The sequence below is a fragment of the Struthio camelus genome, chromosome 1, assembly GCF_040807025.1.
Source record: "Struthio camelus isolate bStrCam1 chromosome 1, bStrCam1.hap1, whole genome shotgun sequence".
Classification (NCBI taxonomy): Eukaryota; Metazoa; Chordata; class Aves; order Struthioniformes; family Struthionidae; genus Struthio; species Struthio camelus.
The window spans coordinates 217,701,739-217,728,754 of NC_090942.1; the positions used below are offsets into that span (position 1 = coordinate 217,701,739).

Here is a 27,016-nt window from a genome sequence, read left to right on the forward strand (position 1 = left end):
TTTGTAGTGCTTTTACAAATGCCTATCTATTTAGTTTTCCTTGGTGTGCCTTGGAGTCCTGAAGCCTTGATTGCATTTCGTTTGTAGGTATTAACTATCAGTGGAAGTGGCATTTGGCTCTTCTCTCCGCAGACATGTTCGGTCTCCTGTGGCTGTTCCCCCAGTTTGCAGCTAGTTCGTGGTCTCTGAAGGACTTGTTCATAGTTCAGACTTTGGAGGGTAGCACTTTAGGGCATGCTTCAAATGCTTTTTGTTAAATTTAGCCATGTTCTAACAACCCCTTGGGCTTCCCTCTTTGTTTCCTACTTCATGTTTCTGAGTGGTTTAGAGTTAATACTTTCAGAAGTGGGAAATGTTTGAAACTCTCTCTACTGCATTGTTACTGTTAGTATTTGTCTGGTATGGTTATTTGCTCTTTCATCATATCCTTCGGGAGCAAACATACAGAATTGGTAATTTCAAATAATTTGAGTGTGGTGAGCACAGGAGGGTCATGGCAAGAGGATATAAGTACAGTTATGGAATCACGAGGTATAACTCTTAATTGCAGCTCTGACAGGTCTTCCTGCTGTGGTTATAAGCAAGGGATTTGATTGTCTAATGTCCTGGTTTATTATTTCTATGTCAAAGGTGCTAAATGTTCATGAGGAATATTGAAGTTGATAACTCTTAAGAATAAATATTGTTATTAAATCAACTCGCAAGCAATGTTCTTGCCAGGCAGTAGAGGACTATTCACGTGATGCACCAAGTAGAGTAAGGCCATCGTTTGTCTCTCATTTCCTTGTAGAAACAGGCTTGAAGTTATTGAGAAAGTTCTGAGTCTTGCAAACTGATCCCTTCCCTCCGGCCTTTTCAAATAAGAAGAACAGCTCTTTTCAGCTGAATTTTTTTGCAGTGCACCTTGGCACTAACCCTAATCTGACTTTTCTTCATTACTTAAGTTTATAACTTAGAAAACTAATTTGAAAACACTTTAATATGTGCCTTTCCTACTGTTGTTCTTTCACAGAATGACCGTCTGAAGGATGAACAACAGGCACGCATCAGGCGTATCTTAAGAAAGCTAGAAGAGAAGGAGAAAGAACAAGACCAAAAGGAGATTGTAACTAGGGATGACGTTGAAGAGTCACTGAAAGCAAAATGGCAGTATGTTAAGGACAAGGAACAACTTCTGAAAGGTGTGTTGTGAAGTGTGGAAGTATGATTTTGCTGTTTACACAGTTGGGATTGAGTAGATCATTTGCATTTTAAATAGAGATTCAGCTGCCATGTTACATAAAAAGCATACAGCTTTTCCTCCCCAAAACGAAGCTCTCTAGGTGTAGAAGGAGATTATTATTGAGGGTTTATAAATAAATCTGTTAACTAAGTTGGATTAAAATTCAGTAGAAATGGGTCTTTTATTGAAACAGACCCCACGTATTAGACTCTATTTTGTTCCTTCCAAGCAATGTATATTACTGTGGAAGTACAGATGCTTCATATTTTCCATTAAGCTGAAAGTCATGAAAGCTCCCCTGCATTGGCTCTACTGGAAGATAAAAGAAAACATTGATGGCAGCAAAAATGACTGTTTTTGATTGCTGAAAGTTCTGGCTGCCATCCCTGTGGTTCGCAGTGGGAGTGAAGTCACAGGTGTCTTTGGTTACAATGTTTCAGTGAGAACTGTTGTCTCCTGTTGGCAAAATAAGATCAAGCTGCTGTCATCAGTGATGGTGGCCCTTGACACTATGTGAGGCCATCATATCGCATACCAGCCATCTACCTGCAATCCCAGGGACAGTGCCTTTATTAAAGAAATTGATGAACTCATAAGAGTTATCAGTTCAATAATTTTGTAAAGAACCTCTCTTCTGATGTTCTTACTTCAACAGATCTGCGCTTCCAGATAGAAGAAACAGACCAAAAGCTCTTAGTAAAGCGGGCCGAGAGAGATTATTGGTTGGAGTACAAAGATGTAGGAAGTAAAACACAGGCCAGCAAGATTGAGAATCTGGAAAAAGACATCAAGGAAGTTAAAGATGACTTTCACAGGGCTAGAGGTTAGTTTACAGTTAGTATAATACATATTTTACAGCCTCCCTGTGTATAACCTACGTGAATTAAATTATGAATTTAATTTGAGGACAAGCTAATTACGGCCATTTCTATCAACATTTCCAAACCTGTGCACCTAAAGTGGGCTGCAGGAATTATGAATGCTCAGTTAAAGAAATTGATGATCCTATCTTCTGACAATTTTATTGTAAAATACAGAGAAACAGTTTTTAAAAAACGCTACTCTGAAGGACAGCAGATTTCTAAAAATTAGACTACGTGTATTTGGATACCAACATACAAGTCTTCCTGGAGCCTACGTTAGTAGTTGATTGAAGATGTTGACTGTTTTTGTTGCTTCTCATCATGCTTAAGCACTTCACATGTTGAAAAATCCTTTGACAGAGAAGTAGTATGAGCTCATTCTTGGAACAGATTCTTTTGAATTGAAAATACATACTAGTTTAAATTCAGTACTAGGGGGAGCTTTGTAGCCAGTGATCTGAATTTTACCTCCTAGTTACGTAGTCCCATGTATGAGACGTAGCAAAATTGCCAGCGCATATATACACAAATCCTGGGAACTGTTTCAATTCTGATACAACAGTAGAACAGATTTAAGAGCTTACATGTTGTGGTGCTGAGTGCTTTACAAAGCCACTAGATTGTCTCTACTACTGCATTATTTTAAAGTCATTTAAATATTTAACTGTTTTGTAACCAGAACTATTAAAAGGAAAAAGAAGTCCTGATTTTCTTCCTTTATGACCTTCTTAGTATTCATGACCACAGCCAAACAGCTGGTTGTAACAGGCAGTGCCATTGCTCTAAGAGTCTCTGTATATTCCATACCAACCATTACCAGGCATCGACTACTGTGGATAAGATGCAGTTAGCTATCTTTTTGTCTCTAGAAACATATTTTTTCATGATTAAGATCTGCATTTTGTATTCTGCATTGCCAGCTAGCTTGCCAGATATCCAAGTGTGTATTCAAGGAGAGGTTGATATTTTCCATTATGCATATTCCATGTTTTCAATCTGTTTAAACTTTGCTATGTAGCTGCTGATACATGAAATGAACAGGAAAATGCGCTTTTACACAGAATGCCAGAGTGAAGCATTAGGACAGTTCAGTCTGACCTCCTACATATCACAGGCTGCAGAGCCAAAAATTTGTGGTTAAATTGAAGTATATTTGTAGAAAGGTTGTCACAGAGGTACACTTAGCAGTTGCCTAATTAATGTACTGCAAAACTGTGTTACCTATAATGGATATTAACGTGCTATTTTACTCAAGTTCCTAAAATCAAACTTAAAAATTGGCTGCGGAATGCAGTCTTCTAGTGGACAACCAACCATCTCACAAGTTTCCAGTGTGATACTGCAGCAAATTGGGCTTGTTCAGTCCTCGAATGTTTAGCAGACTTAGGGAATAAGTGTAGGGTACCTTTCTTTGGGTACGTTTAAAGGGCTTTGTGCTGGCATAGTTCATGTGGTCTAGAGATGGCATTTTAAACAAAGGTATTAGATTGGAGGGGAATCATAAGAAAGACGTATGCTTAGGTGAGGTCCGGAGAAAACTGTTGCAGTGACAGACTTGTTAGGGAAAATAGCCTCCACAGAAGAAGTGAGTTTATGTGAACAGTTCCTCTTCTTCATTCTCCCGTTACATCTCAGGTTGTTTAGCTGTCTGCAAGAGGATGAAAAGTTGATTTAATTGTAGTGTGTAAATACCTCCAGTTCGTTTTGCTACGTCTAGATGGTGGCTTTATTAAGGTAGGCCAGTTTTCACAGTGTTAGATTAAGAACTGATGCAGCTACCTTTCACATTTGACTGCTCGCAATTTTGCAGTGCATCTGTGGCCAGATACTCATTTAGAGCCGGGTTAGCTAGCAGTAGGCAGTGCTCAACACAAGTCGAGAGCTAGCTTCTGGAACAAGTGTGAACTGCGTTCCTTCAAAGAAAAGTACCACAACCTTCGTTAATTTTTTTCACAAGGAGAAAATGCCAAACACTAGTGGGCTATTTAGAATAGCACAAAAATAGCTGAAGAGAATCATGAAATAACTAAATAGCAAGAGAATGGAACTTGAAACCAAACAAATTTAATTACACATAAGACACGCTTTCTAAATAATGGCCACGATTAATGATGAAAACAAATTGCCAAGGCGATTGCTATATTCTATGTTTTGTCCTCTTCTCAAGTGAGATCTTTCTGGAAGGCTCAGACATCAGAGAAGCTTTTAGGCTCAATATGATGGTAACTGAAAAAAAACTACACTAGCCCCTGCTCAAGATGATCTCATATGCATTTAAACCTAAAAAATAAGTTTTCTAAACATATCTCTTCCATGACTCCTGAAACACTGCTATTGAAAGAATCAAGATTTAGTGCTAAGATACACCTATTTTAGGAGAGAATAACTCCTTTTATGAGCTACTGTAGTTGCCAACAGAAATGTATAAGCTAGTTCAGATTTCTAGTTTTGTAGCTAGCACTAATATCCTTTGGGTTTCAGACAATTATTGTGGAAAGGATGCCTGATTTTGTGGGTTTGTTCCTTCTTGTGGGGCATTAATACGTATGCATGTGATGCTGCCTAGGAAGTTCCAATTTGGGAATAACATGCCAATTGCCTCTTTGTTGACAGGGTGAACCTAATGTCATAAAATGATTTCTGATTTTCTTTTTTTTTTTTTTTTTTTGATTTATTTTTGAAGAATATTATACAAATGCTTTGAAAACAGTAGAAGAAAAAAAGGACAGACTGGTTGAGACACAAGTGAAGAAAAGTAAAGAACAGGCCCCTGAGGTATTCATTCTGCCTTTTTCAAAATGCTAGCTGAATCTTATTGATTCAAATATTCTGTATTAATGATTATTTTAACTGGAATTAAGATTTTGAACTTTTCCCATAAATTGCGAGTAAAATATCCTGTAAATACGCTTACTAAATGCTGCATTCCTTGTTGTTATAAACATGCTGTACCTGTTTTTTACATAAGACTAACAATCAGTAAATCTGAGGGAATTTTACAAAGGAAGCAGAGGAACCTGGGGCACTATGCAGTGACTTGACTTATTCAAGAACATGTCACTTTTACCATGACCTTAATGTTGATGTTTGCATAGACTTGGAAAGCCAGTGAGTAACATATTACGACATTGTCTACCTGGAAATAGACATTGATTTGAAAAATACAGAAGTGTGTTTTTTACTTTACAGGCAAATTTTGAAACTATCAAAATAGTGTAGTCTAAAGTAAAATTTAGGTTTATTGATATACAGATCTTTCTGTCACCTCTGCCAACTCTGACTGCAATCATGACTTTACAAAGTGTTTATGGTGATGGTTTTTTTTCGCTCCTCAAATGCAAAGCGTACTTCAGTAGTTAGATAAGTCCACTAGGTGTTTACATTCCCTGACTTCAGTACTCTGATTTTCAGAGTAATCTAAAGGACTGTGTGTTTATGGTGATCTACAGTGGTTTCTTCCCTCCGAATTCTTTCTTTCCTGTTATTACCATCAATAATTAAATTGTAGCTTTGGCTCATTAGAACAAACCTCTATATGTTTAAGGCACATGGGATGAATCAATACTGCTTCATTTGTGATACTACTTGGGTTTTTTAGTAGATAAAGGTTTGATTTCTTCAAAACAGGAAGATTTCAGCAGTAGTGGGAACTCAGCAGAACTTGTTAAACAGAAGAAATTTTTCTAATTCAAATAGAGGAAATGATAAAATACTGGTAAATTCCTTGTCCTGTAAACGGCACTGGGCAGGATGATGGAGATGAAACAGCTGGCCTTGTGGACTAAATCTCTTTCTAATCCCTCAGGGAATGTTACAGTCTGTTGTGCGGATATTTCTTGATTATTTCCTACTAAACAGCAGAAGGTGCTTTTTTTTAGTGTACAGCACTGTCAAAGTCCTGCCTTCACATGAGATGATCTTAAATTGTGTTTTCTTAGAACGCTGTAAAACACATAGACAAAAGCAGTTGCAGGGACCTTGAAGAAAATGAATGGCTAAAAGAAGAGGTAAGAAGATCACCTGTTTTCAGTTTATAATGACAGTTAGGGTCTGAAATTAGCAATGGCCCACAGTCACAACTCTGTTTCCAGTGATGGGCCTCTGAAGACGTTCATGAGGAAAAAGAGAGTGGTTTTCCTGTAATTGATTTGTAACTATGAATAGCAAGCAGTGTAAGTGGCAGATAAAGGTAGACGGTGACCATCTTTTTCACAAATTCAGAACCTGCTTCCCTGTAACACCTATTTTCCTATACGAGTTATATGAAAGATTAGAACGTTTCATAAAATTCAGTATGAGGTGGTGTCAACAGGGGAGATACACCTCAGAGTACTCTTAGGTCCTGGCAGGCCCTCTTCTCAGAACTGAGAGGTGTGGGTTTCTTTCCTTTCAGCTAGAGGAGGAATATGAACCCATTCCAGCTTCCAACATTATGAATTAGTGCTCTGAATTATTGTGGAAGACAAAACTGTTATCATTAACTTCTCCGGTCTTCAGATTTCAGCTGTTTTCCTATAACAGATGAAATATTTTACTTCAGGCTAAATGGAAATGTGTAGCCAGCAGATTCTTCCAGTATTTTTGGAGGGGGAGGAGGAGGATAAATCAAAAATTTCGGTTTTATCTTTGTTCCCAAATTTCAGTTTGGCCACTGCACTGAAAAATGCCTTACCAACACAGCCCTAATGTAGTTAGTTCCACATCTGTATGGATTTGGAGACTCCGATTACGTTCTTCAGTGGTTACTCTGTCACCCCAAGATAAATGCAAAGCTGCATCACCTCACAGGGCCAAGCCACGTCCTGCTACCAGTTAATGTCCTGTCATTTTCACCTTTTGTAATCCTTGGGGCAAATGTAAGCTAGCTTTTCATTGCAAATTTGGATGATTACAGCTGGGTTAATTTGGCTTAGGTGTGAAGAGATACATTCAGATCACTAGGTATTGTTCCTATCCACGTACCCTGTGGCTAAGATTTCTGGAAAAGTATCCATCCCACAGTATATCTCACTTCTTACCCAAGTGAGTGGGGAAGGAACTTGCTTGTACTTCAGGATGAGCCAGCAGAATTGTGAGAATTGAATAACTAGTATCCTTTGGGCAATATAACTTCATAACAATGTAGCATTATGGGGTAATTACTAGACCAAAAGAAAGTAGAATTTGGGGTTTAACCAGTGGTCTGACTAACCTAGGCTGAAAGCATCACTAATTCAAGGTAAGAAAGTTGTGTGTATAGGCAGGAACTAGAAAAGCAACACTTTCTGAGCAAGAGCTTGAATTTAACTCTGCAAAGAAGATTTTTCTTTTAAAGCTCTGATGTGAAACAAAAGAGAAAAATGCAGAGCACCTGTCCCTCAGGACTGGCTACTTTAGAAGATTCTGCTAACAAAGTTGCGTTGTCCAGACCTTTGTCTCTAACTGACAGAGCTGTGTCAGTAAAGGGTTCCAGTAAAGATGTGAAAGAACCAGAGGCCTTTGCTTGGCCTGAAAACGTGCCATTACACTGCTCCACCAAATGCACAGTCTTGCTGATACAGCTGCATTCTTCCCAGGAATGTACTACTGAGGTAGTTATTAGGCAAGCTTTCTAATATGGATGTAGCCTTTCTTGTCTTTCTAAGATTACCTTTTATTTTATTTTTTTGTCAAAAGGTGAAAATATACCAAAAGGAGATAAGTGATCTGAAAGCCTCTATTTACCTCCTGGAAGAAGAAAATATAGGTCTAGTGATGAAACTGCTTGATCTCAGACTTCAGAATCTGAGAGTACCCAGGTAAAAGTATACCTTTAGAGACTCAAAGACAATTATTATTTTTAAAGGTAACACCTGCTCCTGCCTCTAGAGCTACCTGGGCTCTCCAGCAACAAAAACAATGTAGTTTTCTAGTTGTGCGGAGGCAGGATTTGCCTATATGTGGGACTTACTTGTATCTCTGAAGGATGACAGTGACATTGTAACTCCATAAGCACCAGCATTCAGGGAAGAAACTCGATTATCTGTTAACAGTACAGATCCTCCTAGCCACACATTTTCTTTTGGAGGAGATACAATTGGGGCTTGGAAATAGTTTCTTTTTTATTATATTTTTTATTATATTTTTATTATGTTATGTTATTATACTGTCTCAGACCCAGCTTCTCAGACTAAGTGCTGAGTAATAGATTTGTCCTTTATTGTTGGCAAAATGTTAGAGGATGTGAAGATTAATATGCAAATATATGAGGTTTTGCAATCTCAAGTATAACAGATGACATGCGGTACAGAGTAGAAGTAAGGAAGGGGCCTGGGGATGGTTCTATCTGTAGAGGTGACTGGGGCATTAGTTTCTTTTGTATTGAAATGTTTTAGCCTGTGCCCTAGGGAAGGATTAATTTACCTGCAAAATGTCATCTCTAATGGTATCAAAAGCACACTATAACAATGGAAATTATCCTTCTTCCTTTCTCAGTCCCAACTCAGTGATTTCAGCTATATTGCACAAAAAAGTTTCATCTTCTAAGTAAGAAGTGACCTTTTTTCTCTCCTCCCTAAACTTTGGCCTGCTCTTAAGTGAGGGCTACCAGCTGTGGTTTGGATCTTGAACTGACCGGACACTATAACATTTGTTTTTTTTTTAGTCTCATGAACATAGTTGAGCTAAGGCACTGAGAATAAAAAAAAAGCAGCGTATTAGCCACTAAGCTACCTGGCTGCCTCCATTGCATTTTTAAACCATTGCACTATTCTGCATTTGTGGTTAAGCAGCAAAGGCCTTTCAGAAAGGGTCCAATTCCCTTCCTCCCCTGCCCCCCAAAACATTGCATAATACAATTTAGAGAGAAAATTCAGAGCTCTAATATGAATTTCACTTTTTTTTTTTTTTTTTAATTTCGTAGGCATTTGTTTCTTACCCAGGCAGCTGGCTTGCAAGATGAATTACCTACAGATGGAATGAAAGGATTAGAAAATAGTGAACATGAAGGTAATTCACATGCCAGCAGCTCATAAGAACTGATAAATTATCGAACATTTAACTACTTTTCATTTCTTAACTTTTTTTCAAGCAGCCTTGGTTACATGGTGAGCACTTATTTCCCACTTAAATGTGGCCTCAGAGCAATGCTACACTGTAGTATGGATTAGGAGGAGGAGAACACAATTCTTAATACTGTTTTGAAACTGAAATCAATGTTTTGATTGTTGAAGGTAATTACTCATTATAGAACTAACCAGGAACTTGGTAAATAGGATCAGCCATCTTTTATGAAAACATGATTCATATGATCTTTACTGATCCACGTTGTCATAACTTCCTTATTATATGTTGTCCCAGAAATGACAATTTTGAACGCTACGCTGGCTTTTACTTGAAATGTATGTGCATATTACAGCCATTCAGCTCATACAGATACACCAAAGTTAATTTAAATGAGTCCCTAACAGAGCAGATGAAACTGCAGGGAACTCAGCCTGCACTGAAAATCTTGGTAAGCTATACTGATCTTTGTGCTCTATGTTCACTGGTAAGCGTGCCCAAGAAAAAGGCATACCATTAGACAAGAAGACCATGTCATTGTGTTTATCCATTCAGAGTGGCTTATATGGCTTCCTTAGTATCACAAAATTTCTTTTACATCTTTGTGTGGGTAGAAGAAAAAGAAAGAAAAGACAAAATTAAATTGAAGGGATAAGTTGCAAACACTGAAACCATACAGTCAGAAATATGTGAACAACCCTATTGAAGTTCTGGTCAGTTCCAGCCATATGTGGGCCTTTCTGGAGCCATCAGGCACCACAGAATCACAGAATCACAGAATCGTTTAGGTTGGAAGGGACCTCTGGAGATCATCTAGTCCAACCTCCCTGCTCAAGCAGGGCCACCTAGAGCATATTGCCCAGGATCACATGCAGACGGCTTTTGAGTATCTCCAGCGAAGGAGACTCCACTACCTCTCTGGGCAACCTGCTCCAATGCTTCACTGTGTGTCACCCTCACAGTGAAGAAGTTTTTTCTCAGGTTCAGGTGGAACGTCCTTGGTTCAGTTTGTGCCCGTTGCCTCTCGTCCTGTTGCTGGGCACCACGGAGAACAGGCTGGCCCCATCCTCTTGACACTCCCCCTTCAGATACTTGTACACGTTGATGAGATCGCCTCTCAATCTTCTCTTCTCCAGGCTGAACAGGCTGAACAGGCCCAGCTCTTGCAGTCTTTCTTCATAGGAGAGGTGCACCAAGAGGCTTGCACCAGCAAGCATCTTGGCTAAATCTTTTGAATTAGGCATATTTACTTTGAAGAGTTCATCTCTATTGCTTGTTCTAGACCTTTACAAAAGTTAATAGGAGGAATAGGTCTTGTTCCAATAAGCTAGGGTAAAGTCACTGTCCCAGGGAACCATATAATTGGCAGTTTACATACAGAATTGACTATCATTCTGAGAATTAATCAATCAATCAACTGCAAATGTGAGCTATTCAAGAGAGTTATGAATAGGCTAGCTGTGTCTCAGGAACTTGTCTATATGTATGTATATCGACATATAAACTGATGTAGAAAAGATTATACTTTTTATTTGCTGCCTTTGCTATTTTTAACTATATGAGGCTAGGTAGAATTTAAATGGAACTGATAAATATTCATTTTTTGCCCTTTCTCCTCCTACAGACCCATCACTTCTAACTTTTGATCAATTTCAGTCTCTGATCTTGATCAGAAATTGATCAGAATTGATCAGAACACAGAAAATTAGTGAGCAAAATCAACATTCAGGCTGGATTGTTGATTAAAAGTCCTACCAAAGCTGTTCATAACATCTCACTGATGAAGCCACATTAAAGATTACAGGCAATGCTCATACTGAGTACTAATTCTGATCTTCATGAAGTTTAACAACTACATACACATCATCATTGTTCTTTTCTTTTAAAAGCAAAGACAGATGGAGATGAAAGTCTCAGAAACGTCTCAGTCCCCCATCAAAAAGAAAAAGCCTTTTCAACGTTTCCATCTGAAACTGAGAATGAGCAGTCTCAACAGAGCTATGACAAGCTGTGGGAAAACTCATTCACTCCAACTCTTAATAGCTTGCTGTATGAAGATGAAAAAGATTTCCAGGTATGAGTTAGAGTAATGGGGACTTTCACTGACATGAACTTATTTCGTTCTGGAGAATGAGCTATTGCCAGGAGTGGGCCTGTTGTTGTTATGGCAGAAAAACCCCAATGCCTTTAAAATAACATGTGATTCAGTTGCTTAATCATGGGCATCTAGTGCTAATTGAGTTGAAGGACGCTTTGTGCTTCAGGTGCAGGGCTGAAAGAGCATGGGTTCTCTGCATCAGGTAGGGCAGCCTCATGTGGATATCTTGGATGCCCTGGGGCATGTCTGATAGCATGGGACACAAATGTTTAGGCAACTGAATGGTGTCCTAAGAATCAGCATATGTAAGTGTCAGGATGAGATTCCCCATAGAAAGAGCTCTGAATGTCACCAGGTTACAGTTACAAAGGTACTGCACAGACGCTCGTCTGCTTGGATGCTGATCCTTTTAGAACTTATGTTGCACAGTAGCAATAAAGGATCAACAAGTCAATGTAGGAGGTGAGAAAATAAAAAGGGATAGATTATATGTAGACAGAATTTGTATTGCTCTCAGAACAGGTGGAAGCACCTGCTTCAAGAAAGCCTTAGTCGTAGGTTGCAAAAAGATGTTTCCTGGGTGTCATTTGGTACTGCACACTTGAGTTACCAGCACTTGAGAGTATTTGTAAACAAACTAATTACACTTGGAAAATACATTACTCAACCTCATGGATTTCTGCTGCACATTCAAGATGATAAAAAAGTGGTGCAAACTGTAGTGCTTGCTATGTAAATATACTTCTCTGTAATACATGGAGTTTCTTTTACTTTCACGTTTTCTACTGAAACACATTCAATAATGAAAGATAGTTTAAAAACCCTCTTTTTCTATAAATTGGTGTTAGTTTGATTCATATTCTGCAAATTGTGTTTGGAGAAATGATCCTGTTGCCCTGCTCAGAGAATGCTTTAACAAAGCCATTCGCTCTGTTCCGAAGAGTCATTACACAGAAAAGTTGAACATTTAACAGAATCTGTTCAAGTGTTTGTTTCCTTGCACTTGTTGCCTTGGGAAAAGAAAATTAGCTTTACTTCTTTCTCCTGCTGAGCCCACCCCACTGAGGGGCATAGGTGCTCCCGAGATTCTTGCACTTCATAGCAATTACGGTGTAATTGCAAAGCCACATCATCTTATGCCAACAGTGGAGTTGCATAGGCAACTAATATGAAAGCATGTCCTAAATACAACTGAGGTGACTCAACTGCAGTTTTCTTTCTTCCCTCTCCTCGACCTTGGCTGTATGACCTTGCTCCTGCCCTTATGGAACCCTAGTGCACATAAGCCCTTTTATTGTGATTCACTCACTAATGCAGCAGAAGAGCTTTTTTTTTTTGCCTCCTGAGTTAGTTTTCCATTGGGTTAGTGAACTCATTTGGCTCAGAGGTCTGGAAAAGCAGCACAAACATGTTGGAAGCACATAGCTGGACTTGGATCTCTCTCTTCTGACAGTAGTGAGCTGTTGGATTAGCTGAATCCTCACAGAACTAACCTTAAGCGCAGAATTTGATCTTTAGATAAAGTGTTATCAGTGAAAACACACAGGAAAAGAAGGGCACAGCAGGGCTGCAGCTTCCTAAGTTGAGCTGGCAAGGCCGACAGTTTGAAAAGAAACCTCTCTTTACTTGTAAACTAAGCCCATTAATACAGAAATCATTGAGCATGACAACCCCAGGATAGCATCTTTACAGTTGCTTTGAAAAGGAAAGCAGCTGTCTTTGAAGCACTGCCTGTTTTCTGTATAATTGTAGAAGAATAATATTCTCTCTTCTTAAGGAATACTTAAAATTGGGTCCTCTGGAGACAAAGCTAATGTGTGTGGTTGGAAGAGCCATGCCTATTCATAAAGAATCACAAGAAATGCCAAGCAAGAGCCACTTTGAAGATGGTTTTATCAGTAAATCAGACAGGCACATCACAGCTCGGATGATCAAATCTTTATCTAAGGAAAAGGTTGGTTAAAAATAGACAATCTGTGCTGTTAATGTAGAAATGTAACATTCTCAGTTCATTAAATATTTGCTCTGTTCTTCAAGGAGTATATGGCACTGTGCTTTGTGGAAACTTTTTTTAAGTGCCCGAAACATGATTTACACATCAGAAATTTAATTAGAGGTATGTCTGTGTCCCGATGGCTAATTGAAAGGTTGCTTTCCTTACCACTGCAAGCCTCAGCAGTGACTCTTACACAGTCCTTGAGCTTTTCAAGCCAAGCAGATTCATAGGTAACTAATAAAGAATCCAAGTTAATATTTAGCTTGTGTGGTTCCCACTTGCAGTCTGTCAAATTTGGAGTTATATCTTGATCAGACACTGAACAGATAAATTTAGGCTACCATAAAGTGCAAAACTTACAAAATACTTACTATCTTGCTAAAGCAGAATCCAGTTTATGGCAAGTATGGTTCAACTATTGATAGAAATTAAATGTTGGAATGCATTTTATCTCTCTGCATCAAAATACCAAGATAAATGTATTGAAATAGCTCAAAATTATTTCAAAACATTTCAAAAGCAAAGCATTAAAGTCATAGACATCCTTAATTTTGTTTTTTTGTTTAAGAATTGGCCAAATATGTCCACTCATACTGCACATCCTGGACACCCTATCTGGGGTACACAGCGCACTTTCTGACAGGCACAAGTAGGCTTCCCTCCTTAGGAACTTGTGGTAATGTTGATTATCCTGATTTAAACCCTAGATGGGTTAATCAATCAAGTGCCTTTTTTATCCTTTTTTTTTTTTTTTAAACAGCCTAATACCCATATGGTGTCTCAGCTCATCTCATACTTCAGAGAAAACTCTATGTTCTTTAAGAGAGCTCAGCTATTCCTGCCCATCAGGTGTCTCCTTGAGAGCAAGTCAAACAGTTCTCTAGGCTCCAATGACTACCACTTTTTAGACATCTTGCTCACAAGGAGTCATCTAAAGGTTGGAGGCTTAACCTCAGGCTGAAGCCCACATGCACTGCCACGTAGTAAACATGAGATGGATGCAGTTGCTGAAGCCTAACTGAGTACAGTGGTGTTACCACAAGGACTGAAGTGACCCTTAGCAGCCACGTTTCAAAAGAATGAGGATGCTTACCTGTGAGGTGCTAGTGGTTCAAGCATAGCAGAAATCTCCCCTTGGCTATGATGACTGTTGACTTTTTTTTTGACTGAAGCACAAGCCAAATGAAATGGCTTACTGGAAAGAGAGATTAGTTCTGCTCAATGATTAGTTTTGCTTTTTTATTTAGACACAGATTTAGAATACTGCTTGTGTTGAGCAGCTTTTCAGTTAAAGAAAGGACTCTCCTTCCTACCGCCATGCTCTAAAGGGCATTTACATTTTCTTAGTGATGTACATATAAACCTATTTACAGGCTTCCCTTAGCTCATGCCCATAACACGCACCACCACGTGCAGGACATGGGGCATGACAACATGCACTATGCCTCAGAAAAAGTAAATTTGTCTGCTTCTTGAAGTCAGTATTTAGCCTGTGTGGGTGAGAGGGAGTTAAAAAGAAATCTGGAACATGCTAATTAGGGTGCAAGCCACAGGCAGCCTGCACAGGCTAGAAGCAACAGCCTGGAGCACAATTTATTTAGTGAAGTGTCCCAAATCCCCTTGACTTCCATAGGATTAGCATTAAGGCCAGCATGAGGCTTTTATATGGAGAACAAACTAGGTCTTCAACAAATGAGACATCTGGATCTGATAATTTTGTTACTGGCAAAATCTCTCAAAAATGAGCAACATTTGTAAAACAGTGGGCTGGTCAGTACATTTTCCAGCAGTGTGGCCAAAATTTCCAAGTCCTGCTTAAACAATGGGAGTCATGGTTCACTACACCAGTTAGTGCAAAACTTACCTCATAGAAGTTGCCCGTGAACTCTCAGCATTCTGAAATAGTTGCTGTCACTGTGTTTCCGTTGTGAAAGACAAGCACAGGGCATCAGTTGGGCTACAAGATGAAGAAAAATGTCCATCTGTTCACACAGCTACAACCCAAGCAAAAGCTCTGTTCAGCCAGTGTTAACGTTTTTAATTGGCACTTACACAACTCTTTAAGAAATTTGCAGTTTCAACAGGAAAACCTTACAAGTGTTGGCTGGATTCAAAGTCAGATTAAAGAAATATGAATGTCACCCAAGTTACATGTTAAGCACACTGTAATAAAAGCAATTTTAATAGAACTGAAGTGCATGTGCTGGAAGTGAGTAACATCAACCCAGTAAATGCCTGAGAAAGTACAACTGAGTGTGATGTTGTGTACTGCTAGTCTCTGTCTACTGAAGTGATTAAAGGAGATGCTTACCTCAGCACATTACTGGTTTGAATTGCTGCTCGGAGAGGTCTGAGCAATTTCCCTGTTAAATCAAGCAACTGGATTACATAGCTTTATTGTCTGGCTGTCACGCCAGTCTTCAAAAAGGGCAAGAAGGAGGAGCCAGGAAACTCCAGGCCTGCCAGCCTCCCCTCCATCCCTGGAAAGGTAATGGAACAGCTCCTCCTGAAGGTCATCACTAAGCATCTGGAGGACAAGAAGGTGATCAGGAGGAGTCAGCATGGATTCACCAAAGGGAAATCATGCTTGACCAATCTGATAGCCTTCTATGACGGAATGACTGGCTGGGTAGATGAGGGCAGAGCAGTGGATGTTGTCTCCCTGGACTTCAGCCAGGCTTTTGACGCTGTCTCCCATCACATCCTCCTAGGCAAGCTCAGGAAGTGTGGGCTGGATGAGTGGTCAGTGAGGTGGATTGAGAACTGGCTGGATGGCCGAGCTCCGAGGGTTGTGGTGAATGGCACAGAGTCAAGTTGGAGGCCTGTGGCTAGTGGTGTCCCTCAGGAGTCAGTCCTGGGTCCAGGCTTGTTCAATGTATTCATCAATGACCTGGAGGAAGGCACAGAGTGCACCCTCAGCAAGTTTGCTGATGATACTAAACTGGGGGGAGAGGCTGACACACCAGAAGACTGTGCTGCCGTTCAGAGGGACCTGGCCAGGCTGGAGAGGTGGGCGGAGAGGAACCTCCTGAAGTTCAACAAAGGCAAGTGCAAGGTCCTGCACCTAGGCAGGAATAATCCCATGCACCAGTACAGGCTGGGGGTTGACCTGTTGGAAAGCAGCTCTGCAGGGAAGGACCTGGGAGTGCTGATGGACAACAAGTTGACCATGAGCCAGCAGTGTGCCCTTGTGGCCAAGAAGGCCAATGGTCTCCTGGGGTGCATGAGGCAGTGTTGCCAGCAGGTGGAGGGTGGTGATCCTGCCCCTCTGCTCAGCCCTGGTGAGGCCTCCCCTGGAGTACTGTGTCCAGTTCTGGGCTCCCCAGTGCAAGAGAGACATGGCACTCCTGGAGAGAGTCCAGCGGAGGGCTACCAAGATGATGAGGGGGCTGGAGCACCTCTCCTATGAAGAAAGGCTGGGAGACCTGGGCCTGTTGAGCCTGGAGAAGAGAAGACTGCGAGGCGATCTCATCAACCTGTACAAGTATCTGAAGGGGGAGTGTCAAGAGGATGAGGCCAGCCTGTTCTCCGTGGTGCCCAGCAACAGGACAAGAGGCAACGGGCAGAAACTGAACCACAGGAAGTTCCATCTGAACCCGAGAAAAAACTTCTTGACTGTGAGGGTGACAGAGCATTGGAGCAGGTTGCCCAGAGAGGTGGTGGAGTCTCCTTTGCTGGAGATATTCAAAACCCGTCTGGATGTGATCCTGGGCAATATGCTCTAGGTGACCCTGCTTGAGCAGGGAGGTTGGACTAGATGATCTCCAGAGGTCCCTTCCAACCTAAACCATTCTGTGATTCTGTGATTCTGTGATTCTGTTTAAGTATGATTTCTCTGCAGCCTGAGCTGCAGGGAATGTAGGTTGCTTAACTTTTTGTCTGGTTTTTGAGAAGTTTGCAGTCTCTGATGCAGCTAGGTTATATAACGAGGCAATCCTTTCACAGGTCCAGACCTGCATATTCTGAGAAATGAGGGTAGGAGAGTTGTTCTGCAGCATTTGTTCTTGTTTGGCTACTCTCTTTTAAGTTATTAAACAGTGTTTCTGCTGGCTAAAAGGAGTTTGCCAGAACAAGGTCAAGACAGAATCTAATGGACTTAAAAGCCATACTATAGCGACAAGGAACAGAGAGTCTAATGGTACTAGCATCTAAGCCACTCATGTTTTGTAGATGGCTATTCCTCTTAAAAGACTTTCCCTTGGGTTTTTGAGTCTACTGTAGAAGGAAGACCATTCCTTTGTAATACTTGCATTCTAGAATACACGCTCGGCAGACTATCACAAACATTTGAAATTGGTTTAGGAAAGGTTACTTCACAACACGGCAACAACATACTGCGCTTTATAAAAGTCAGCAGCTGTTTTCACTCCATGGCCTGTGGAGCATTTCCATTGGGCCATAGAAAGCTGATATTTGACACGGTGCTAGCTCTCTCCCTTGCTTTTAGTGGTTAAAAATGCAGCAAGAGGTTAAAATTATAGTCAAATACTGCCCTAGCACAGCTTAGCTGACATGGAGAAGTTCAGTTTTAATTATAAATGAGTCCAAGATCCATGCTATGAAAAGAAGTTGGAGACCCCAGCTCTTCTCCTTGTATACCACAGCTGCAGGATACCTAGAGCAACACAGTTCCATCCAGCACATTTTCAGCAGCATCATCAGATCTTGCAACAGAACTCAAAGGTGGCTGTTTGTTCCAAGGCTTTCCATTTTTGCCTTAGGAAATTTCATCAGCAGTGAAGCAGAAGAAATAAGACATGTATTTTACTCAACTAATACTGATATGTTATCTTGGGCAAATCATCTCCCACAAGTAAAACGGGGGTACTATTTAATCAGCATTCAGATGCAAAAGGGTGCCAAGAGAGTAACAGCAGTATTACACCTTGCTACTATTCAGGTTTCTGCCCATTTCTCTTGATCTAACCAAAACACAGCATACTAATCAGCTAATTCCCTCCATTTTCCAGTTTTGACACGGAAGCGGAAACATCAGAAATTCAGACTTTTTGGGCAAATGCAGTTAAAGCTGTCAAGAATATTTCCGCTTTCTGCTGTGCAGTGCATGGTAGCTGCTAAGGTCAAGTCAAAAGCTTGTCAAGAGGCAAAGGAGAAAGTTTATTTACATATGCTCTCATTAACATTGGTTTTGCTTCTGTATTCAGCAAATTTCTTCCCTACCTGTTGCATGATCTTGTCAATCTTCTGCTGCCATCAGCATTTACCATCTCTGCTAGTATTTTGGTACCAGATACTCAGTATTTTGCCCCTTTTATCCCTATTATGTTTGTTATGGCCTTCAAGTTCTAATTATTTTACCTTACCCCAAAACCTATACCTACACTCTGAAAACAGGCACTGTTTGTTCAAGAGAAGATGCAGGTTTTGCCACACCCCTCCTCTTTGCTGAAAGCCTGTTTAGCAGCTGGGCGCTGTGGCTTTTTCTCCTGTGACTTACTCCAATAGCTAGTTAAATAGACCATCTGATGTGATGTAAAGTAGACAGTTTTAAATATCTCCTTAGGTACCATCAGTGTCAATTTATTGCAAGTAAGTTTAATTTGTGACTTTGGGGAAGAAAAAAAAAAACACCAAACAGCTCAAGAATTTTGATTTACCTCCAGATGAACGTTCTATATTTGGGCTTTTAGGAACTACATGAATTTACCAGCTGTTCAGGTTCTTGTGGCAAAAACAATTGTCTTAAGAAATAAGTCTCAGGGTCATTCTGTTCTCAATTTATGATATAACTTACCCTGTGATAAAAAAGCATTACGATACTCACACACCAATAGCTTCCTTCACACAGTTCTGAACTGTAGCCCTCTAAAAGCACCCTATCTTCCACTGCTTATTAAGAGTAGACAGCTTTCCTAGGTGCTTTGCTAATCAAGTTTTCACCTCCCCCCATAACTGGAAATGGCCAGTAACTCAGAAGAAGTGCATCTATGAGCTGCATTTTCAGTTAATATACAGCTACATGTTATTCTAGCAGTATGAAAAAGGGACATCTTTATTAGGAACAAGGTAATGGGGGAAAATAATCCTCAGGAAAATTCTCAAGACAGTTTTTCTCTGAAGAATAAATTAAAAGCAAGGCCTCCGACAAGAGAGTTTAACCAAGTCAGCAGTTGTGTTTAAAAAAAAAAAACAAAAAAACACAACAGTAAGGGATAACAGAAGAAGAATCAGTCATCCCTACAGAAGAGCCTTTTTTGGTTTTGTGTGCATGCACGTGTGCGTTTGTGGGGTTTTTTTTGTTTTGTTTTTGTTTTCAAATCAGAAGGGTTTGCAAGCTCAGGTCCATGGCCCCACAAAGAGTTTTTGAAGTACCTCTGAAGAATCAAAAAGGATCTTGGAAAGCAGACCTGTCATCAGGTCAGTAGGCTTAACAAAACTAAGAGACTGAAACCACTGTGCAGAGCACCATGGCTCTAATTAGATAATAAGGGTGATGTTTGTTTTATCATATCTCAGCACACTGGGATAAGGAGGAGGAGGAGGAACAAGGTCCACCTTGATCTTTGACAGCTATGAACTGTATTTCAACACAACATATCCTTTGGTGGCTAACAGTACACAAAAAGGGACACCTTTTTCTAAATGACCCTAGATTCAGATACAGTTCACATTCTTGATATTCTTGCTCCAAGCAAAAACTGAAAGGAAGTTGTTCTGCAATATAGTCCTAAAGTCAAAGCTCAAGTTACAGGAAGTTAAAAGCTTTAAGTAAACTGTACACAAAACTTGCCATATCTGTGCCTGTGCATTATATACCCTGAAAGAAACAGGTTCAATTTGTTATTCATGGTTTTTAGAAATAAATTTGAAGTCTACTGCTCTGTACTGCTCATTTTATGATGTACATGTATATACTTTTAGGACAAGCTCCAGGTAGTTGAGAAGAACAAAGCTCCACTTCTGTCACAATTCCATGTGGTGATAACTAGGCTCTGAGGCAGGGGACGTTTGAGCAAGCTGCTCAAAGCTTCTCTGGCACCACCTTACGCTGGAAGCCTTGGGGGAGATGCCTACTTTTTTTGTGAATATTTCTGCTTCTTGCCCGGTTATGAACAGTGCAAGTTTTCTACCATGAATATTTTGGAGAACTAGATGACAGGGAAATATCACTTTAAATTAGGAATCCAGCTCTTAACGAGACAAGCCATTGCAACGGAACTAAGGCAGTCCGCTATAGCGCCACAGGGAAGTTGTTCTATACAGCGTCATTCACAGATTCATAGCAGTGCACTTCCTGTAATACATTATGCACATGTGAAATAGATTTGGTATTTTATTAAGTAAACAAAGCAATCAGTGCACATTTTAAGCAGCAAAAAGAAAAGAAGCACCTTAAGACTTTCATACCGTAACAAAAGTTCTGTGGAAGCTGCATTTTATTTGAAAATCCACCCATTTTTGCTAACATACATTTTAATATTTTAAACAAAAATAGAATCTGCAGAGACAATGCAGCAAGTATGCTTAATTCATGTACAGAATTGCTTTCATATCACTGACTATCCTTCTGAAGACCCCTCTCCACCCAAAAGTTATGATGTATTTACACAAAGCACCGATCAACAGTGCTACTTTAATTCATTAACTAGATTCCCACTAGACATATGTAAGGAAGCTCCTTCCCTTTTTTTTTTTTTACTTAAAAGGTACATGATCATAAACATGGCACTAGCCAAATGAAAAGGCTTCCCCTCCCACCCCACCCCCCACATAATACCTCCGTTTTTACAGAAAAGAAGGAAAGTCTTGAAGTGAAAGCAATTCCTCACATTCATTTTGGAAAGGCCTTATAATGTCAAATGTAAAAATAATGACATGCCAAGCACAAAGCAATAAAGTTCCTTCCCAATGCACTGATGCTGAATTAAAAATGTAGTGCTTCTTCTAGTCAGTTAACTGTTCCCTTGCAAAATCCTAGGCACAGAATTGACTATAAGGATTAATGCATTTTACAGCTCTTCCCTAATTCCCATATATACTGAGAATTCATTAGATTCAGACCTTTAAAATATTTAGTGCTCTGTATGTCAGCTGAAAAGCATTCTGAATCAGATTCATTCTTTGTGGATAAAAATCAGACATACTGTATACATCCATACTCATTTTCATAAGGAGGTTTTTTGATACAATATTAATGTTAAATTGATAATCATAAATAAATACAAACAATAATACATAAGGAATGTCTACTGCAAACTGAATATATAATTTTTAAAAAAAGTTAATTTCCATTACTGCTGTGCCTACATTTGTGAGGACTGAAGAAAAAGGTAACTGCAGAATTAAGAGTTAGGATTTGACCCTCCCCTCCCCAAAGTCTTATTTTAAGTTACGGTAAAGGACATCTCCATTCCAGACAGCATTTCCAAATACAAATCTTTAATTTCCATAATAAAGGCTTCTCTTAGTATGTTACTGATTATGGATATTATTAGAAGCCGAAAGTATTGATGCATGAGTCACTAGGACACAAAACAGATCCTAGTCTTAATTCATGACAATGCTTGGCTTCGTACTGTGTATTGATGCTTTCCTACGGAGTTGTCCCAGGTTCCTTCATTGGTCTTCATCATTTTACTGCATCGTTTAATGGAAGAGGAGCGTTTGAAAGACTGAAGTTCAGTTTTTCCTGGAAGTAGGGTTTACTGTTGGGCACATCTTTTTGGAACTGTTCCTTTCTCTTCCATCTAACAGAGTTACATAAACTGAATCTGTAAAGATTAAAAAAATCCTTGTGTTAGAGTTCAACATAACCAGAGGGAGGACTCCATTATAAACCTACTTCCAGTAGTTTGTGCGTTTGAAGTTTTGAACAAAAACACGTATTTACAAAAGTAGGGTCAAAAAAACAATCAAAAGCCACAAGGACATTTTTCCAACCATAGCAGCTTTCAGAAAATCTGTTTGCATTAAGCTGTTTTGTACAGCAATTAAAAAAAAAAAAAAAACTATGTATCCATATCATATTGTCACCAGCTATAGTATAACACACAGATCAACACGATTACAAAAAGAATCCAAGGTCATATTTCTTTGATCCAGAGGAAGTACGTGAAGAAAAGCGGACCGCTCTGTGCAATTAAAGGCTATGCATTACACTATGTTCTTCAAGTATTTCATTGCTTCACTCATTTTAGTATTTAATCCTCCTCATCCCCAACTGATAAACACATGAACACTAAAAAGATTCCCAATGCACTCTGTACCAAAAAAGTTAACTCTTACACATATGAAACCAAATGTCTGCTTGTTGCATAAAGTAAATTCTTTGATTACGCAATCTGGTTAAGCATGCAAGCAGGCTGTCAGAACCAGTCGGGCATTCGCTGCTAAACATGAACCCTAAACATTTTCCGGATGAAATGGTAAATACCAGGTAACGTCCGTTCATTCTTCCTGACTACAGCAAGTCCTAGGTGTTCCATTCTTGCAGTTCAGAAAGGAGCTACCAGGCTTTATTTCCGAAGGACTGAAGCAAAATACTAGTGCACTTGATCAGGCCTTTAAACTGTTGCAGTTAACTACACAAAGTTTAAGTCACTTCCACAATGCTTCCAACTCAACATGATTTCTTTTTATTATTATTATTAATATGACTAGAACTGTTTCTAAGAACATAAAACTTGAATTAGAACTTCTATCTCTGTTTCTTATCACCAAAACCAGCATCTCCCCAGAATAACGGACAATACCTAAGTTGCTCTACAAGAAATCCTGGAGAGAGAGCTCTGCAAAAGGATCCTTTCCTGAGGCTCTGTGAGGACTCTGACTGGAAGGGCTGGATGCTGCAGACAGCTAGTAGGAAAGACGACAGAGAAAGGGAAAGAAAAAGAAAAAAGGTCTCAGAATGACAGAATATGAAAGCTGGAAGTGTAATGAAAGGACAAGGGGAGGTTAAGAGGCAAACTGGGCAGAAATCAACTATTAAAACAAGGTGTTTGGTCACATGGAAAACAGAAAGCTTCTTCAATGGTTGGTGTAATGCAGAAACAAGCTGGACATGTCCCTCTGCAAAAGAGATTTCTATTGGCTTTTGCCAAATAAGCAGATAACCTTGCACCTTCACAGCAGTTTTGTATAATCTTTTGAAGAAAACATTAGGCCTGACACTCCTGTGAAATGAGTTAGCACTCTCCCTGCTCTACTGTTAGAGGTACGTACTGGCACAGGGAGACACGGCTGAGGGTCTAGCCAGAGCATGGCAGCTTTCCAGATGCCTTCTCCATAAGAAATAGCCTCCTCTCAGCATCTTTTTCCCCCCCTCAAAACATACTGTGTGTAAAAAGAGGCTGAAGGGCAGCTAATAGCACTCATTTTGCAGACTAGCAGGGGAACACAGTGCATATTCTGTGGGTAGAGGAAAAAAAGATGAGGAAGTTTGACAACTGCTGCTTTTTAGGTGAGAACAGAAGGCTCCAATCAGTAATTTCCATATTTTAACAAAAAACATATCCTTTAGTCAGGTACTTAAATGAATCTGTGGTTTGGGCGCTTTATTTAAAGCACATGACAATTTATGATGTAATAGCACACACTTACTGCCAGCTGTCTTTCACCCACATTGAGTGGGGATAGTGGCATTTCAGCTTCTGCTGGAAGGGACCAATAATCTGCAAGCTGTAACAGTAGTAGGACCTATTCTTTATTTTCTTGATTTTTTTTTAAGCCCTTTTTCCTCTTTGTCAGTGCTTTCTCATTTATAAATGGTGCTTTATTAAATCAGATTTGCCTTCCCACAGAATGGTTTAGGTTGGAAGGGACCTCTGGAGATCATCTAGTCCAACCTCCCTGCTCAAGCAGGGTCACCTAGAGCATATTGCCCAGGATCACATCCAGACGGGTTTTGAATATCTCCAGCAAAGGAGACTCCACCACCTCTCTGGGCAACCTGGTCCAATGCTCTGTCACCCTCACAGTCAAGAAGTTTTTTCTCAGGTTCAGATGGAACTTCCTGTGGTTCAGTTTGTGCCCGTTGCCTCTTGTCCTGTTGCTGGGCACCACGGAGAACAGGCTGGCCTCATCCTCTTGACACTCCCCCTGCAGATACTTGTACACGTTGATGAGATCGCCTCTCAGTCTTCTCTTCTCCAGGCTGAACAGGCCCAGCTCTTGCAGTCTTTCTTCATAGGAGAGGTGCTCCAGCCCCCTCATCATCTTGGTAGCCCTCCGCTGGACTCTCTCCAGGAGTGCCATGTCTCTCTTGCACTGGGGAGCCCAGCACTGGACACAGGACTCCAGGGGAGGCCTCACCAGGGCTGAGCAGAGGGGCAGGATCACCACCCTCCACCTGCTGGCAACACTCTGCCTCATGCACCCCAGGAGACCATTGGCCTTCTTGGCCACAAGGGCACACTGCTGCCTCATGGTCAACTTGTTGTCCACCAGCACTCCCAGGTCCTTCTCTGCAGAGCTGCTTTCCAGCAGGTCAACCCCCAGCCTGTCCTGCTGCATGGGATTATTCCTCCCCAGCTGCAGGACCTTGCACTTGCCTTTGTGGAACTTCAGGAGGTTCCTCTTCGCCCACCTCTCCAGCCTGGCCAGGTCCCTCTGAACGGCAGCACGGTCTTCTGGTGTGTCAGCCTCTCCCCCCAGTTTAATATCATCAGCAAATTTGCTGAGGGTGCACTCTGTGCCTTCCTCCAGGTCACTGATGCATACACTGAACAAGACTGGAGCCAGGACTGACTCCTGGGGGACACCACTAGCCACAGGCCTCCAACTTGACTCTGCGCCATTCACCACAACCCTCTGAGCTCGGCCATCCAGCCAGTTCTCAAGCCACCTCACTGGCCACTCATCCAGCCCACACTTCCTGAGCTTGCCTAGGAGGATGTGATGGGAGACAGCGTCAAAAGCCTGGCTGAAGTCCAGGGAGACAACATCCACTGCTCTGCCCTCATCTCCCCAGCCAGTCATTCTGTCATAGAAGGCTATCAGATTGGTCAAGCATGATTTCCCTTTGGTGAATCCATGCTGACTCCTCCTGATCACCTTCTTGTCCTCCAGATGCTTAGTGAGGACCTCCAGGAGGAGCTGTTCCATCACCTCTCCAGGGATGGAGGGGAGGCTGGCAGGCCTGGAGTTTCCTGGCTCCTCCGTCTCGCCCTTTCGGAAGACTGGGGTGACATTGGCTTTCTTCCAGTCCTCAGGCACCTCTCCTGATCTCCAGGACCTTTCCAAGAGGATGGAGAGTGGCCTAGCGATAACATCCGCCAGCTCCCTCAGCACTCGTGGGTGCATCCCATCGGGGCCCATGGATTTATGGATGTCAAGTTTGGACAAAAGATCTCTAACCTGATCCTCCTCCACCAAGGGAGAGTCTTCCTTTCTCCAGCCTTCCTCTCTTGTCTCCAAGGTCTGGAACTCCTGAGGACTGGCCTCAGCAGTGAAGACTGAAGCAAAGGCAGCATTCAATAACTCTGCCTTCTCTGTATCCTTCGTCACCAGGGCACCCGCCCCATTCAGCAGCGGGCCCACGTTTTCCCTCGGCTTCCTTTTGCTATTGATGTATTTGAAGAAGGTCTTCTTGTTGTGCTTGACATCCCTTGCCAGATTTCATTCCAACTGGGCCTTAAGCCTTCCTTGTCGCATCCCTGCATACTCTGACAACATCCCTGTATTCCTCCCAAAATTTCTCTCTCTGTATTCTCCCTCATAGAACTTGCATAAAACAGTCCAGTTTTTCCTTTTTTGGTTCCACTACCTTGACAGCTTATTCATAATACAGTCACTCATAACCAGTGCATACTTGCACCTCATACCCACTGCAAAAACTGCTGTATGAAGACGTATTTCCATTGGAAACACTGAATGCCTGCCAATCTATATATGACAGGGAATGCGGTTATGGGGACTGCCCAGAATGTAAATATTGACATTGCAAATTTTAAATTTTCACGTTAACGTTTGCATCTCAGAAATCAGAGGGAGATGGAGAGCTTATTTAGGATCCACACTCTCTATCCAGACTGAAATTGTTAAGATCCCCCCACCCGAACCCCCTACCTATGGGGCACTCAGATCCAGTCCCCATAAGCAGATTATGAAGAGTCATGAGACAGAACGGGGAGCGCTTGAGAAGCTGTTTAGGGATGTCAGAAGTTCCCCTTTTCAACTTGGTTCTTCCCTTTGGAAAGCTGTAGTTCGCACACACCCTGCTACTCTCTGGGATTTGAAACAGGCTACTGAGAAAGCCTAACAGAGTGTGACTTTGGCAAGGCATGCCTCCTGCAACGCGATTTCATGACACATTCTTCCTCTTCATGGTCACATAACTGAAAAAAGTTACAAATTAAAAACCCCGTTAAATCAAGTTGGCACATCTCCAATTAGTTCTAAGTAATGTCCCAGTTTGAAAGCAGTGTGGAAGACTGGTAGGTTTAAAGCTCTATTTTTTACATAGCGCTAGCATGTAACCAGAAATAGAGGTGAAGTTTCAGGAAGCCTCTTCAGGTTAAATACCGTGAAAAATTTGACAATGCTGCTTAGACACCCGAACCAAATTCAGATGCAGGATCTTACAGTAAACACATATTTTAAAAGGATTCCTCTGCTCATTAGAAATGAGACCCAAAAAAAAATCCTAAACAGTAAACAAGGTTTCCTACCCTGTATCTAATACCAATCGGGACTACATCTAGAATACTTATTGCGACCAAGTTATTTTAGTTGAGTACATCTAGGGCTACTTATAAATATTTTTGAAAACTACAACCTACCTTGGCAGTTTTCTCAGAAAAAGCATAGTTAAGATTACCGCACTGGCCACCAGTTTCTCTAGGGCTAACAGGATCAGA

The 27,016-nt window shown here is 40.8% G+C and overlaps 2 protein-coding genes across 12 annotated transcripts in view; one reads left to right on the forward strand and one right to left on the reverse strand.

Moving 5' to 3' along the window:
- Positions 1 to 20,284, forward strand: part of CCDC83 (coiled-coil domain containing 83) — a 29,973-nt gene extending 9,689 nt beyond the window's left edge. The window contains exons 4-12 of the mRNA XM_068930640.1: positions 1,013 to 1,181; positions 1,878 to 2,045; positions 4,769 to 4,860; positions 6,024 to 6,092; positions 7,741 to 7,862; positions 8,966 to 9,051; positions 10,995 to 11,179; positions 12,981 to 13,157; positions 20,082 to 20,284. Coding sequence (XP_068786741.1) covers positions 1,013 to 1,181; positions 1,878 to 2,045; positions 4,769 to 4,860; positions 6,024 to 6,092; positions 7,741 to 7,862; positions 8,966 to 9,051; positions 10,995 to 11,179; positions 12,981 to 13,157; positions 20,082 to 20,156 — 1,143 coding nt within the window. The 3' untranslated portion in view covers positions 20,157 to 20,284. The remainder of the gene's footprint in view (positions 1 to 1,012; positions 1,182 to 1,877; positions 2,046 to 4,768; positions 4,861 to 6,023; positions 6,093 to 7,740; positions 7,863 to 8,965; positions 9,052 to 10,994; positions 11,180 to 12,980; positions 13,158 to 20,081) is intronic.
- A 191-nt stretch (positions 20,285 to 20,475) lies between these two features.
- The window catches only part of PICALM (phosphatidylinositol binding clathrin assembly protein), a 74,068-nt gene continuing 67,527 nt past the window's right edge, over positions 20,476 to 27,016 (reverse strand). For 6 of the 11 annotated variants that reach the window (XM_068930636.1, XM_068930635.1, XM_068930634.1 and 3 more), the window contains 2 exons: positions 22,913 to 23,015; positions 21,849 to 21,931 (listed from right to left, as the gene is read on the reverse strand). In XM_068930636.1, the coding sequence (XP_068786737.1) occupies positions 22,923 to 23,015 (93 nt within the window). In that variant the 3' untranslated portion in view covers positions 21,849 to 21,931; positions 22,913 to 22,922. Of the gene's footprint in view, positions 21,932 to 22,912; positions 23,016 to 27,016 lie in introns of all 11 variants that reach the window. The other 5 variants (XM_068930638.1, XM_068930639.1, XM_068930633.1 and 2 more) reach the window with 2 other exon arrangements.